The 13,116-nt window shown below is 38.1% G+C and overlaps 1 protein-coding gene across 1 annotated transcript; it reads left to right on the top strand.

Annotated features, from left to right (window-relative positions):
* The first annotated feature begins 1,483 nt into the window (after positions 1-1,483).
* Positions 1,484-12,496, top strand: mtfr1l.S (mitochondrial fission regulator 1-like S homeolog). The gene is given in 6 exon segments (NM_001096026.1): positions 1,484-1,686; positions 5,968-6,072; positions 7,870-7,979; positions 9,828-10,036; positions 11,891-12,200; positions 12,308-12,496. Coding segments are annotated over 6 exon segments (963 nt in total). The 5' UTR covers positions 1,484-1,572; the 3' UTR covers positions 12,423-12,496.
* The last annotated feature ends 620 nt before the right edge of the window (positions 12,497-13,116 follow it).

Genomic DNA, 13,116 nt, shown 5'->3' with positions numbered 1-13,116 from the left:
TGCAATCACACCTGTGTCCTCTACCCTCCCTTCTCAGCTACCAGTCATACGAACTCCGCCCTCAGCCTTTCGCCCTCCATCCTTCTCCCTCAGTCCTCTGCCTTCTGCCCTCCGTTTTCTTCCTTCAGTCCTCTTCCTTCCACCCTCCTCGCTGACCACTTTAGAAATTTAGGGACAAGACTGTCGGATGAAAAGAGAGATCTGAGGGGGGAGTGCTGAAGAATGAGGGCGGAAGTCAGAGGACTGCGGGCAGTTTGTTTGAGTGACAGCTCAGAATGGAGGGTAGAGGACGGAGGTGTGATTGCAGATTTGGACGATGAGTGACAGCAAAAGCAAACGATGCGCTATTCTGAAGGCATAGGACATCGCATGAAGGAGAAGTATTTTGCTGCAGGATGTTCCGTACTACTTAGCAGTTAAGCTGTTGTGAAGCTCCTAATTCTTGTATTATACCCATACGGAACACATCGGTTATGTTTACCATCAGTCATCGCCAAATCTGCAATCACACCTACGTCCTCTACTCTCCCTTCTCAGCCGTCTGTCATACGAACTTCACCCGCAGCCTTCCGCCCTCAGTCTTCTGCCCTTAGCCCTCCATCCTCCTCCTTCAGTCATCTACCTTCCGCCCTCATTCCTCTTCCTTCCGCCCTCGCTCACCACTTTAGAAACTTTATGGATAAGACTGTGGGCTGAAAAGAGATCAGAGGCTGGAGTGCTGAGCAGCGAGGGCAGAGGACTAAAAGTAAGAGGGCAGAGGACTGAGGGCGGAGTTCATACGAGTGACGGCTGAGAAGGGAGGGTAGTGTACGGAGGTGTGATTGCAGATTTGGACGATGGGTGACGGCAAAAGCAACCGATGCGCCATTCCAAAGGCATAGGACATCGCACGAAGGAGATGTTACATAGTTAACTAGGGTTGAAAAAAGACAAAGTCCATCAAGTTCAACCCCTCCAAATGAAAACCCAGCATCCATACACACACCCCTCCCTACTTTTAATTAAATTCTATCTACCCATACCTATACTAACTATAGAGCTTAGTATCACAATAGCCTTTGATATTATGTCTGTCCAAAAAATCATCCAAGCCATTCTTAAAGGCATTAACTGAATCAGCCATCACAACATCACCCGGCAGTGCATTCCACAACCTCACTGTCCTGACTGTGAAGAACCAAATGCGTTCCGTATACCCACGTGTGTATCCTTATCAGACCTCCCCCACTTCTTGTAACATCTTACTTTGTGCTGACAGGTCCCTTTTGCTCTATGCATGTCTCCCTCCTGCCTGCCATTTGTTATACAAGCGCCTCTCACTTTGTGCTGACAGGTCCCTGCTTCCCTATTCATTCTCCGCCCTCCTCCACGCGACACCATCCATTGGCCCTCCTCCATGCAACGTCATGCCTTTCCTCCTCAGCCGCAACCCTTTGTATATATGTTTGTGGCTAGGCGAAGGACTATCGAGCTGCTGGTATAACGGAGCGCTGCACAATAGCTCCATTCACCTTAACACCGCAACTCCGCTCTGTCAGCAAAACGCCCTGACGGATTTTCTGTCCCTGCTCTATGGCTTCTTTGGGTGCAGCTGCTGAACCAGAGAGGAGTCTTTTTGGCAAGGACGGAGCTGAGGCCTGTGAGAGCCCTGAGGGGCGGAGAAGTGGTCGGAGGAAGCGAACCAAGGTGAGGGAGAATGGGCTGTTCCTTTATACAGTGTGGGCGGTGCCAGGGCTTAGATGCTACCTGTAAGCAAACCTATCTATTCTGCAGCACTGATAATTAGCTGGATGACTAGTTAAAGGGCTTGTTCACCTTACTTTTAGTATGATGTAGAGAGTGATTTTCTGATAAAATTTGCAATCGGTTTTTATTTTTTATTATTTTTATTTTTTGTGTTAGTTCACTTTTTATTCAGCCACTCACCACTTTGGTTACTAGGGTCTAAATTACCCTAGCAACCATGCATTGATTCCAATAAGAGATTGCAATATAAATGGGCCTGAATAGAAAATTTAGTAAAAACAAAAATAGCAATAACAATACATTTTTTAGATGGGTCAGTGACCCCCCCCCCTTTTCAAAGCTGGAAAGCGTCAGAAGAAAAAGGCAAATAATTAAAAAAAATATTAAAAAAAAAGTTGCTTAGAATATGATATGCTAAAAGTTAACTTAAATGTGAACTACCCCTTTAAAGGAATTGTTCTGTATAAAAACTGGGTAAATAGATAGGCTGTGCAAAATAAAAAAATGTTTCTAATATAGTTAGTTAGCCAAAAATGTAATGTATAAAGGCTGGAGTGACCGGAAGTGTAACATAATAGCCAGAACACTACTTCCTGCTTTGCAGCTCACTTGGTTTCCACTGATTAGTTACCAGGCAGTAACCAGAGACTCGAGGGGGGTACCTGGGTCATAACTGTTGGTTTTGAATTTGAGCTGAATGCTGAGGATCAATTGCAAACTCACTGAACAATTATGTCCCATGTGGGCCCCCTTCAAGTTGCTGACTAACTCAGAGTTCGAATGCTGCAAAGCAGGAAGTAGTGTTCTGGCTTTTATGTTATACATCCAGTCACTCCAGCCTTTATACAATACATTTTTAGCTAACGAACTATATTAGAAACATATTTTATTTGCATGGAAATGCATGGAAAGGTTTATCAGTGTTTATGTAAATCTTTAGGAATGTTTTAAAGGAACAACATAAAAAGTTCAAGTTCATTAACATTTCTGCCCAAAAATATCTCCACTCAAGTGTATGGTTTTGATATTTGAAGTAGTTTTGATTCTCTCTCGTGTCCTATTATTGTTTATATCTATAGGGAGGAAATACCATTTATTGTCTAACTAATATATGTAATAATACTTGTATATGTAATCCCCGGCCTAATCCCCCAAATCCTTTGTGTGAGATTTGGTGGAATACCAAACAAAACCCAAATCTTAATTTGCATATTGCTAATCAGGAACGTGTAGGTATAAAGAGAATCGTGCAATGTGCGGCCATGTAAAAAAAAATTTCCTTTGTAAAAAATTGTAATTAAGTATTCGGTTTGGCTAGGCATGAGAATTTGGCCAAATCGGAATCCTGCTGGAAAAGGCAGAATACCAAACCAAATCCTGGATTCAGTGCATCCTTAATGAGAATTCAGGCTTTGGAGGAAAAAAATAAAAATTACATTTCACCAGGCATTTTCATGGTTATTTTTTGTCTTAAAAGCTTGCATTCTTGCATTGGTTAGCCAATAAACACAAAAAAACATTTATTTTCCTGAACTATGAATAAAACCGTCTACTTCAGGTATAGGATGCCTTATCCAGAATTGACCGGATATCCTTCATCACACATAGACTCCATTATAGGCAAACTATTGCTAAAATCTATAAATTGTAGGTGCCTAATGTTCAGAGAATTTATTCCACCACCAAATTTTTCAATATTACACAAATAATAATATTAATAAAAAAATACCTTCAACAAGTGTTATTGTTTCATCCTTTCTACTAAAGCACAATATATATTGGGCATTATATGTCCAATAGTTTTGGTGATGCTGCAATAAGCATTAGAAATAGTCGTATGCATGGCATCCGAGGGGTTAAAGAAGCTTAAAGGCGATTCACACCCCTAACGTTAAAAAAACCCTAACCCCCTACCCTACATAGACCCCCCCCCCTTCAGATTCAGGCATCTGAGTTCACGGGCGCCATGTTCAGCCTCTTCAGTATTCTTTGGAATGAGACTGGCGCTTCTGCAATTGTCGTGAGTTTCGGCGCATGTGCAGTTGTTGCAAGAACAGATAATTGCTCCAACAGCGCATGCTCCGCCATGCCAGTCTCATTCCGAAGAGGAGAAGATGGCGCCTGTGAACTCTGATGACTAAATCTGCACAGAGGGGTAAATAAAATGTTAGGGGCATTTGCCTGGGGTAACACTTAGGCAGGAGGGGGGGGGTCTATGTTGGGTAGGGGTTTTTTAACGTTAGGGTTGAATTCTCCTTTAAGTTAAATTCCAGGCAAGAGTCAGGACAGGCAGTGATCAGAGCATTCAGAAGCAAAGCAGTAAACTCAGGAACCAAGTTAAGTCAAAATAGTAATTTAGGAGTACCCAGGAGATTTACAGAGAAATACCTAAAATCAGGCATTGAACTCAACATCTTTTTATTTTAAATTTTGCAACATGATGATATCACAAGTCAGTACACGCCAGCATTCTGTTGCCAGAAAACCATGTGGCACCTATGAGCGACACCATCTTTGATTCTAGTATTTTGCATTCTTATATGCAGGGCCCATTCTGGTAGCAATGTATTACGGTAAGTCTTGTCATGTAACCAGTAAGTGACATTTACTGGTCAGCTCTCAAAACAAATATCTGCTTTGTTTTCATGCTTTCTATTTTTTCCAGGGCTCCTCTCAAAAATGCACTGCGGGTACCAGTGCTGTAACTAGATATTATAGAGCCCCACAGCAAATTATATTTCAGTCCCCCAAAATGTCTAGAGGTTGACCTGTGTTATCAATATTTATTGGAATTGCTTATGAATTAAGGCCTTATAGGGCCCCTATACCTACTGGGCCCCCCTGCAGCCGCAGAGTCTGCTTCCTCCATAGTTACAACCCTGGCGAGTACTTTTCCTGTGAGCTCCATATAACCATCTTCACTCGCTTCTAGCAGTCCTATGTGGCTCTCTGTAACCATGTGCATGCACAGTACAGTATAACTGCTGACTACTATACAGTGCATACAGTCCGCCAGCAAAAAAAAAAAATCTACATGGGAGACCCAGCATCCACCCTTGGAATTTGGCACCTGTTTGGTTGCTAGTGTTCATTTTACCCTAGCAACTAGGCATGATTTGGCTATAAGACAGGAAGATGTTTCTAATATGGTTAGTTAGCCAAAAATGTAATGTATAAAGGCTGGAGTGACTGGATATCTAACAGAACACTTCTTCCTGCTTTTCAGCTCTCTAACTCTGAGTTAGTCAGCGACTTAAAGGGCCACATGGGACGTGAGTTTGCAATTGATACTTAGCATTCAGCTCAGATTCAAAAGCAACATTTATGACCCATGTGCCCCCTCTCAAGTCACTGATTGGTTACTGCCTGGTAACCAATCAGTGGAAACCAAGAGAGCAGCAAAGCAGGAAGTAGTGTTCTGTTATGTTACACATCCAGTCACTCCAGTCTTTATACATTACATTTTTGTCTAACTATATTGAAAACATTTTTTATTTTGCACAGGCTGTCCATTTACCCAGTTTTTATTTTTGCACAATTCCCAGAAACGTCCAGCATGGAAAGGTAAAAAATTGCATAAATAGATCATGCTTCCTTTTTGTTCCCAGCAGTGTTCTACTGATTTGTATGTATTTCATTCGCTCTACTCTACTATGCTGCATTGTAAAGTATTTCCACTTGAAGTAGCACATACAGAAACAGATCTTCCTGTTATTATTATATGGGAAATATTTGCTGTATAAAATCAGGGGCTATATCAGCTTCAAGTCACAGTGTATACCATATTAATATTCTATTCATTACAGTGGGAACTGCCTTACTGTTTTTTACTCTACCGTTATTTTATTATGTAAGGTGATTCTAATGAACTATGAATGATATTTAATCGAACGTGACAATCTGAATTGTTTGTTGTCTGGATGTGCAAAACAAAAACTTTTTATCCCCTAACCTCTTTGCATTAAATATTATGCTGTATATTGGCAAATTAACTAATAAAGCTGAATCATTCATCATATTGCAGGAATTTGACTTGATTTTCCAAGCCATAAGTGCTCAGTAAGAAAGACTTGTTTCCATTCTAATTTAAACATGACTTTGTTGTGCTTAGCATGCTTAGGAATTACATATAGCAATGACTGAAAATACACAATATGTATCGCTGATCAACATATATCATTTTTGCACACATTTATACGAAAATGTATCTTTATTTTCCAGATTGTACCAGTTTGGGAGAATAAGCCATGTGGATCTTCACGTAGCCTAGTGAGAAGAATTGGCTCTCACCTGCCACTAAAGCCATGCACCAGAGCTTGCTTTGAGGTAGTGGGTTCTTTCTGATTTTAAGAATGTTAATAGTATTGCTGGTTTTGCCAAGGCAAACCCAAACCACTAATTCCTAAATGTGAATGGTGAAATAGCGGTCACAATGCTTAAGGCTAATGCCGGACCAAGCTGTTTCTCAGCCTGTGCTTTTACAAAATAGCCCCTCTACTCTACTTTGTCTGCATCCACACTGAGCCAGTTTTGGTACTGAAACATGTAAGTATACATTTAAAAGCAGAAATCCACTCTGTGTGTGTCTGCAGACGCGGAAGAGAATAGATGTGAGTGAAGGAGCTGTTTCTTGGCCTGCACTAATATACAGACTGAAAATTAGACTGGTCTGGCATTCGCTTAAAGGAAAACTATACCCTATAAACTATACAGTTTACATCATATTAAGTGGCATAATAAAGAATATTACCAAACTGGAATATATATTTAAGTAAATATTGCCCTTTTAAATCTCTTGCCTTGGACCCTCATTTTGTAAATGGTCTGTGTGCTGCCTCAGAGATCACCTGATACAAAAAACTCTAACTGTAACAGGAAGAAGTGTTGAAGCAAAAGACACAACTCTGTCTGTTAATTGGCTCATGTGACCTAAGAAGTATAGTTTGTGTGCACAGTGAATCGTACGATCCCCATTTTGTAAAATGGCAATTTTCTATTCATGATTACAAAATGGCACATACTACTAGAAAAGTATATTAATATGAAAATTGTTTATTTACATGAAGCAGGGTTTTATATATGAGCTGTTTTATGCAATATCTTTTTATAGAGACCTACATTGTTTGGGGGGTGTAGTTTTCCTTTAATGCTTTCAGCTAATTTCAGCTCTGCTTTGGTGTTATCAAGTAATATTTTATACAGGTATGGGACCAATTATCCAGAATGCTCGGGACCTGGGGCTTTCCGGATAACGGGTTTTACCGTAATTTGGATCCTCACTCCTTAAGACTACTAGAAAATCATGTAAACATTAAATAAACCCAATAGGCTGGTTTTGCTTCCAATAAGGATTAATTATATCTTAGTTTGGATCAAGTACAAGGTATTGTTTTATTATAACAGGGAAAAAGGAAATCATTTTTAAAAATGTGGATTATTTGATTATAATGGAGTCTATGGGAGACGGTCTTTCCGTAATTCGAATAACGGGTTTCCAGATAATGGATCCCATACCTGTATATAAATATGAATGTGTGTATGTGTATGCACAATTACGAACACTGTGGCAAAAAAAACCCATATATCTTTACCACAATCAAGATTTTTAAATCATAATTGTAAAAAATAATTATTACAAGTCTTGCTACCTAAAACCTGCTAAGATGCATGTTTTAGTTTTTTTGCAGCAGCTGATTATGTGCAAATCAAAATCTTTATGTTACAATAATTTTTATATGTGCAAAATTATTATTTATACATTTTAATGTCTTTAAACCATCTATACCATAACAGTGTTCTGGGGTAAAATACATAGTAGCTTTGGTTGGAAGTCCTTTTGACCCATTTGTTTTTGCAGGCTTTCTCCATCTTGTTAGTTAGTTAGTTAGTTAGTTGGACACAATTATTTTTTGTTGCTTTTCTTATCAGACTTAATATTTCCCTGCATTCTGTAGCTCATCCATTCTTCCTTCTATGTTAACATTACGCCCAGACTCTGCTGATACTATATTTTACTTAAGACATCACATGATGTTATAACTCAATAAAATGCAAAAATGAAGAAAAAAATATATGTATTTATTTATAAATCAATGAGTATGTAATCTGTTGTTTATTTTCCAGGCCCTACCATCTCCTGCTAATTTGTATTTAACTGATACACCAATGGTCCCAACACTAGCTGACATTAAGTGGATTGCAGCAGATGATGATGAGACATACGCAAGAGTGAGGTAATGATTTATTAGTTCCATTAATTGATCACATTTTTCACACAAAGTCAAGAAATATCGGCATATAGTAATGATGAAAACTTGGTGACCTGAGTACAGTCCTGCCTAGTTCCAAACGGGCTCATCTTTCATTTCATCATAAATGTTTTTGTGAAATAATGTATAATCTGTTTTTTCTTGCAAAAAATATTTCAACTGCATTAAATTACTTAATGCGCGTGCATGTTCAGGTCTGCTTGCAGGGGGTAGCAGGCTGGCCGGCCTGGTTGCCTAGGGCGCCTAGTAGGCTTCGTCCGACCCTGTGTGTACCTCCTATGTTAGTTCTCCTATCTCCAGTTATTGTGTCCTGTTGTAAGAAACCAGTGTGTTGATGCACATAAGTTCCTGTAGTTAGAACAGTTCAACGGGGAAAAATTTAAGTCAATGAGCATTTTTTACGTGTAACTTTTTTTTTTACACGAGCTACAATTTTTCTTACTCAAAATGCATTGAAGTCAATAGGCGTTTTTCTTATTGCAACTTTTTTGTGCAAATGCATTAAAGTCAATGGGCGTTTTTTCGCAGCAATTTTTCTGTGGCGATTTTTCACCACAGTTTTGCGAAAAAATTTGCATATGGCGAAATTAGGAATTTTGTTGTGACTTCATGGCTGGCGAATACATTCGCTCATTACTATTCATATCTATCAACAGTATACAAAATGTGCACAGCAGCCCCCTTTTACCTCATAACTTGATTATGGATATATGAATACATGGCCTCAGTGGTTACTCTGTTATAGTTCCAGGTGTATCTAAAATATATTGTAGTAGATACATGACATAATGGTGGCCCTCCCTTTACAGTGTGTAGGGCTTTTCCCAGGGGGAGTTACTGTTTGCAATAGTGATTTTTGCAACACAGATTCTACAAGTTTTTTTTTAAATCCAGGGACATTTTGAAAAAGGAAATTATTTATTTGGTTGACATCCTAGTGGAACCCTAAGGGGCAGATTTACTAAGGGTCGAAGTGAACTTTCGAAGTTAAAAACGTAGAATAATTTTTTGGGTACTTCGACCATCGAATAGGCCTAAATTAGACTTTGATTCAAAGTAAAAAAGTTTGACTTCGAAAATCGAAGTACTGTCTCTTTAAAAAAAGTTAGACTTCGACACTTCGCCACCTTAAACCTGCCGAATTGCTATGTTCGCCTATGGGGACCTCCTAGAACCTATAGCCAACATTTGGCTAAGTTTTTAGAAGTCTAAGTAAAATCGTTTGATTCGAACGATGTCATCGTACGATCGAATGATTTGACTTCAACCGAATATGCCCAAATTCGATTTGATGGTCGAATTTCAAAGTTTTTTGCACTTCGAAATTCGACCCTTGATAAATGCTCCTTAGTGATGAGTTAGGTAACTAGGATGAAGAGCAGGAGATCTGGGTTTTTATTTCTCACAGCAGGGTGGCGGTTAAGAAATATTTTCATTTATGTGTTGTTTTAGACCAATATACGAAAAGGGGTGCCAAACATACAGAGTCTGTTAAGTTGCAAACATTCAGTCTTATTTTATTTATTCAGTTGCAGATAGAAACAACTTTCAGTCAAATAACCTAGTCCTGCATGATTCACCGAAAATCAATTCTAGTACTGTATAGTATATTTTGCCTTTATGGATTCAATTGTTTCTTTCATAGGTTTCCTTAAAAACAATTGTCACTCTTTATTTCTTGCTGCAGATTAAAAAAAAAAGACAGTAAATTTGACATTTTCTCCCTAGATACAGCTTAACTACTACTACTCATGAGAAGTTCTATACAGTGAAAATGTTCCACTTACCTATAATTCTTTTATTCTGCATTAGGAGTGACACAAGACCCCTGAAACATAAATGGAGGCCAAGCCCACTTTTAGTGATGCACAGAAATTCCTCTGTCCCCAATCTGAAAATGAAAGAAGAAAAAATGTTTTGTTTAAAGAAACCTGGCTTATCACTAAACAAGTCTTCAGACATACAAGAGGAACTTAGCATTCTGAGAAGTCAGATAGCAAGAATTGTTGCTGGTGATTCAGGTATTATTAGTATGAAATAAAATCTAAGAATGCATTTAAAAGTTCACAATATATGATATGATATGTTTATGTATATGAACTGTAAATATTTGTAAATGAAAAGCACTACTTATAGCTTTGCCTTTAGTAAAATCATTGGGCATGGCCTAAACTGTAGTAATAGAAGAATCTGCATCCTTTTCTTGCTTAACAGATAATGACTTTTTTCTGCACACATGTAGTTTCTCCATATCATATTTTTCATTTCTCTTTTATTCTGCTAAATTATCATTCTCCTCTAGCTGTTTCTGGTTTAACCACCACCAGTACGTTTACAATATGTGGATAGAGGGACCAAATTGCCATGCATTTCTGAATACAATGGCTATTATTTCTTCTTGGCTCCTCCCCCCCCCCCCCAGGCAATGAGCAGACCAGAGAAATGAGTGGACACTAGGGTGCAATCAAGTCAGTACAGCAACAGGTTTTTGTTGCAGCTATTGCTAATTAAGGTGGGGCAATCACTTAAAGGAACAGTAACACCAAAAAATGCAATTGTGAAAATATCATGTACTGTTGCCCTGCACTGGTAAAACTGATCTGTTTGCTTCAGAAACACTACTATAGTTCATATAAACAAGCTGCTGGGGAGCAATGGCGGAAATTGAAAAACGGCTATATGGCACAGGATAACTAATGGATAACAGATAACACCATTAGACAGACAGAGCTTATTTGCTTTCTGCTGTGTAACTTGAGCCTTTTCTCCTTTGAATGGTTGTCCCCATTGCTACAAAGCAGCTTATTTATATAAACAATAGTAGTGTTTCTGAAGCAAACACATCAGTTTTACCAGTGCAGGGCAACACTGCATTATATTTTCATTATTTTAAAACACTTTTATTTTTTGATATTACTGTTCCTTTAAGTTTCAGAGGTAGATATGGATTTCACATGGGAGATATGGGTGTTTGATCCTAACTACAGTTTAGTTTATCTAATTTAGTTTTTTTCTAATATTTTATTTTGGTTAAGGATGTGAAAGCAGTCATTGTGAATTATGTACAGTCATGAAACAAGAAGGGACAACTACTTTTTCTCTTACTGCTTTCATTATATTTTTCTTTATTATGAGAAATACAGCGAACTTTATCTTGCTACAGAAGTGTCATTCCACAAACATTCCAGTAGATTTGGAAAGTTTGGTGTGCCTTGAATTTATATACTTTTACTAGTTAGATTGAAGTTCTGGCCAAGAAATGCCCTTAAAGTGAGCACATATGTTCAAAGCTTAACTGTAAAAATCGTCTAGCACAAGAAGGGTTAAAGGACACCTGTTATGGTAACAATTTATCTCCTACCAAACGTGCAGGCTAACACTCCAGTTGGGGGGGAAACAATACTATTTGTACTAGAAAATGTTCCTGCTACATGCTTCATGCTACTTATGTGTATAATGGATGAGTCTCTCAGCTTGCTCATTATGTGCATGTGTGTGTGATGTAATTAACAAGCTCATTATTACACTTTCTCATTATTTGTGTGCTTCGAGTCCTGGCCCAAATAGTATTGTTCCCTCCCAACCTTGGGTGGAGGAAACCATTCTAGCATGACAGGTGCCCTTTCTTGTGGAATGCCCGGTCAGAAAGCCATTTTCCATGTTCTTCTTTTTGCAGGTAGTGTTTCATATTACCTGCCATTTTACAGCCATTTTGTTGATAGCATAATTTTGTGATTTGCAACATATTTATTTTTGTACAGCCCTGGTGAAGGTGGGTATATTGTTCATACCCACCTTTTATTCAATAACAGATTTTACTGACATTATGTGGAAATTATTATAGACTGGGCCTTACTCATTTCTTGCCTTTCCAGTTTCCTCCTGTTTGGGATCAGATTCCATACCTGTAAATGTGGATCTGGAAGCCACTCTTCCTGACTATGGCCCCTCCTATCAATCTACCACCTCATTTGTAATTAGTGATATCACAGAAGAAGATGAGTTGGATGTGTCTGAATACTCCTCTGCTTCACTAGTTGATTCAACCATAAGCCTGCAGCGCCAATTGGAAACCAATATGTCAGATGATGATGAAGATTCGCTATGCCTATCAAAATCCAATAGTTTTGCAGACATGATGGGAATTTTGAAGGATATCCACAAGATGAAACTAAATAGAGATTGGTAAAATTCTGAAATATATATTATTTTCCATACATACCTACATATAACTTGGTAAATGTATGTTTGTGTATCTGTATAGCATATCTAATTTTTTTTTTTTTGTCCAGGTCAAACAGAAATCAGTGTTTACACAAAGAAGAAGATCCAGTCAATCTTATATCGGAAGTTTTAAAGCAAAAGTTTGCACTTTGTGATCCTGATAATGTGAAAACGAATGATTAACCACATAAGTTAACTTATTATTTAGTAAAAAAAAACATGTAAAGGTCACCTATTTTGTTTAAAAAAAAAAAAAAGTTTTGTTTTCTTGAGTGCTTTGTTTATGTAAACTTAAGTTCATATACTAGGTTTGGAAATGGCTCGTGTTCTCAGTGGAAATAACTGCCACTGTTTTTTTGGTCAAAGTTGATGGAAATTGTTACATTTAGTTTGTTACATTGAAAATTACTTTAACAGGAATTGTGGCATAGTACCTGGTATATCGTTCTCCAGTGGAACAATTTTTGGGGAACAGTTAGTTACCAGCATAAAAAGGAGACCCAATATACTTGCATATACACTGAAAAGAGCAAAAAATTTGCCCAGTACTGTTAGGAGGTCTGGATACTGGGGGAGATAGAGCAGTATTTTCTGCCTTCATTTTTGATTCATGAAATGTGTTCCTATGTTGAAAGGGATAATCTATATATATTTTGGGGTCAACACACATATGGACAAATATGTTGTGCACAATTAAGCTAAAATGTCTGTTTTTAAAAGTATAAATCTGATTTTTTTTATGGTTTCCCTTGATGGCCTAGATTCAGGAGCTTTGGCACATACAAAATGTTTAAATATAACTACTTGTGGCTCTGGTCAAAATGTTCCCATTGCAATCTGTGCACTTAAATAGAAGATACAGCAAGTTGTCCTGCAC

The sequence above is a fragment of the Xenopus laevis genome, chromosome 2S (genome assembly GCF_017654675.1).
Source record: "Xenopus laevis strain J_2021 chromosome 2S, Xenopus_laevis_v10.1, whole genome shotgun sequence".
NCBI lineage: Eukaryota > Metazoa > Chordata > Amphibia > Anura > Pipidae > Xenopus > Xenopus laevis.
The sequence above is the reverse complement of the archived record's forward strand: the minus strand, read 5'-3'. Positions and strand labels throughout refer to the sequence as shown.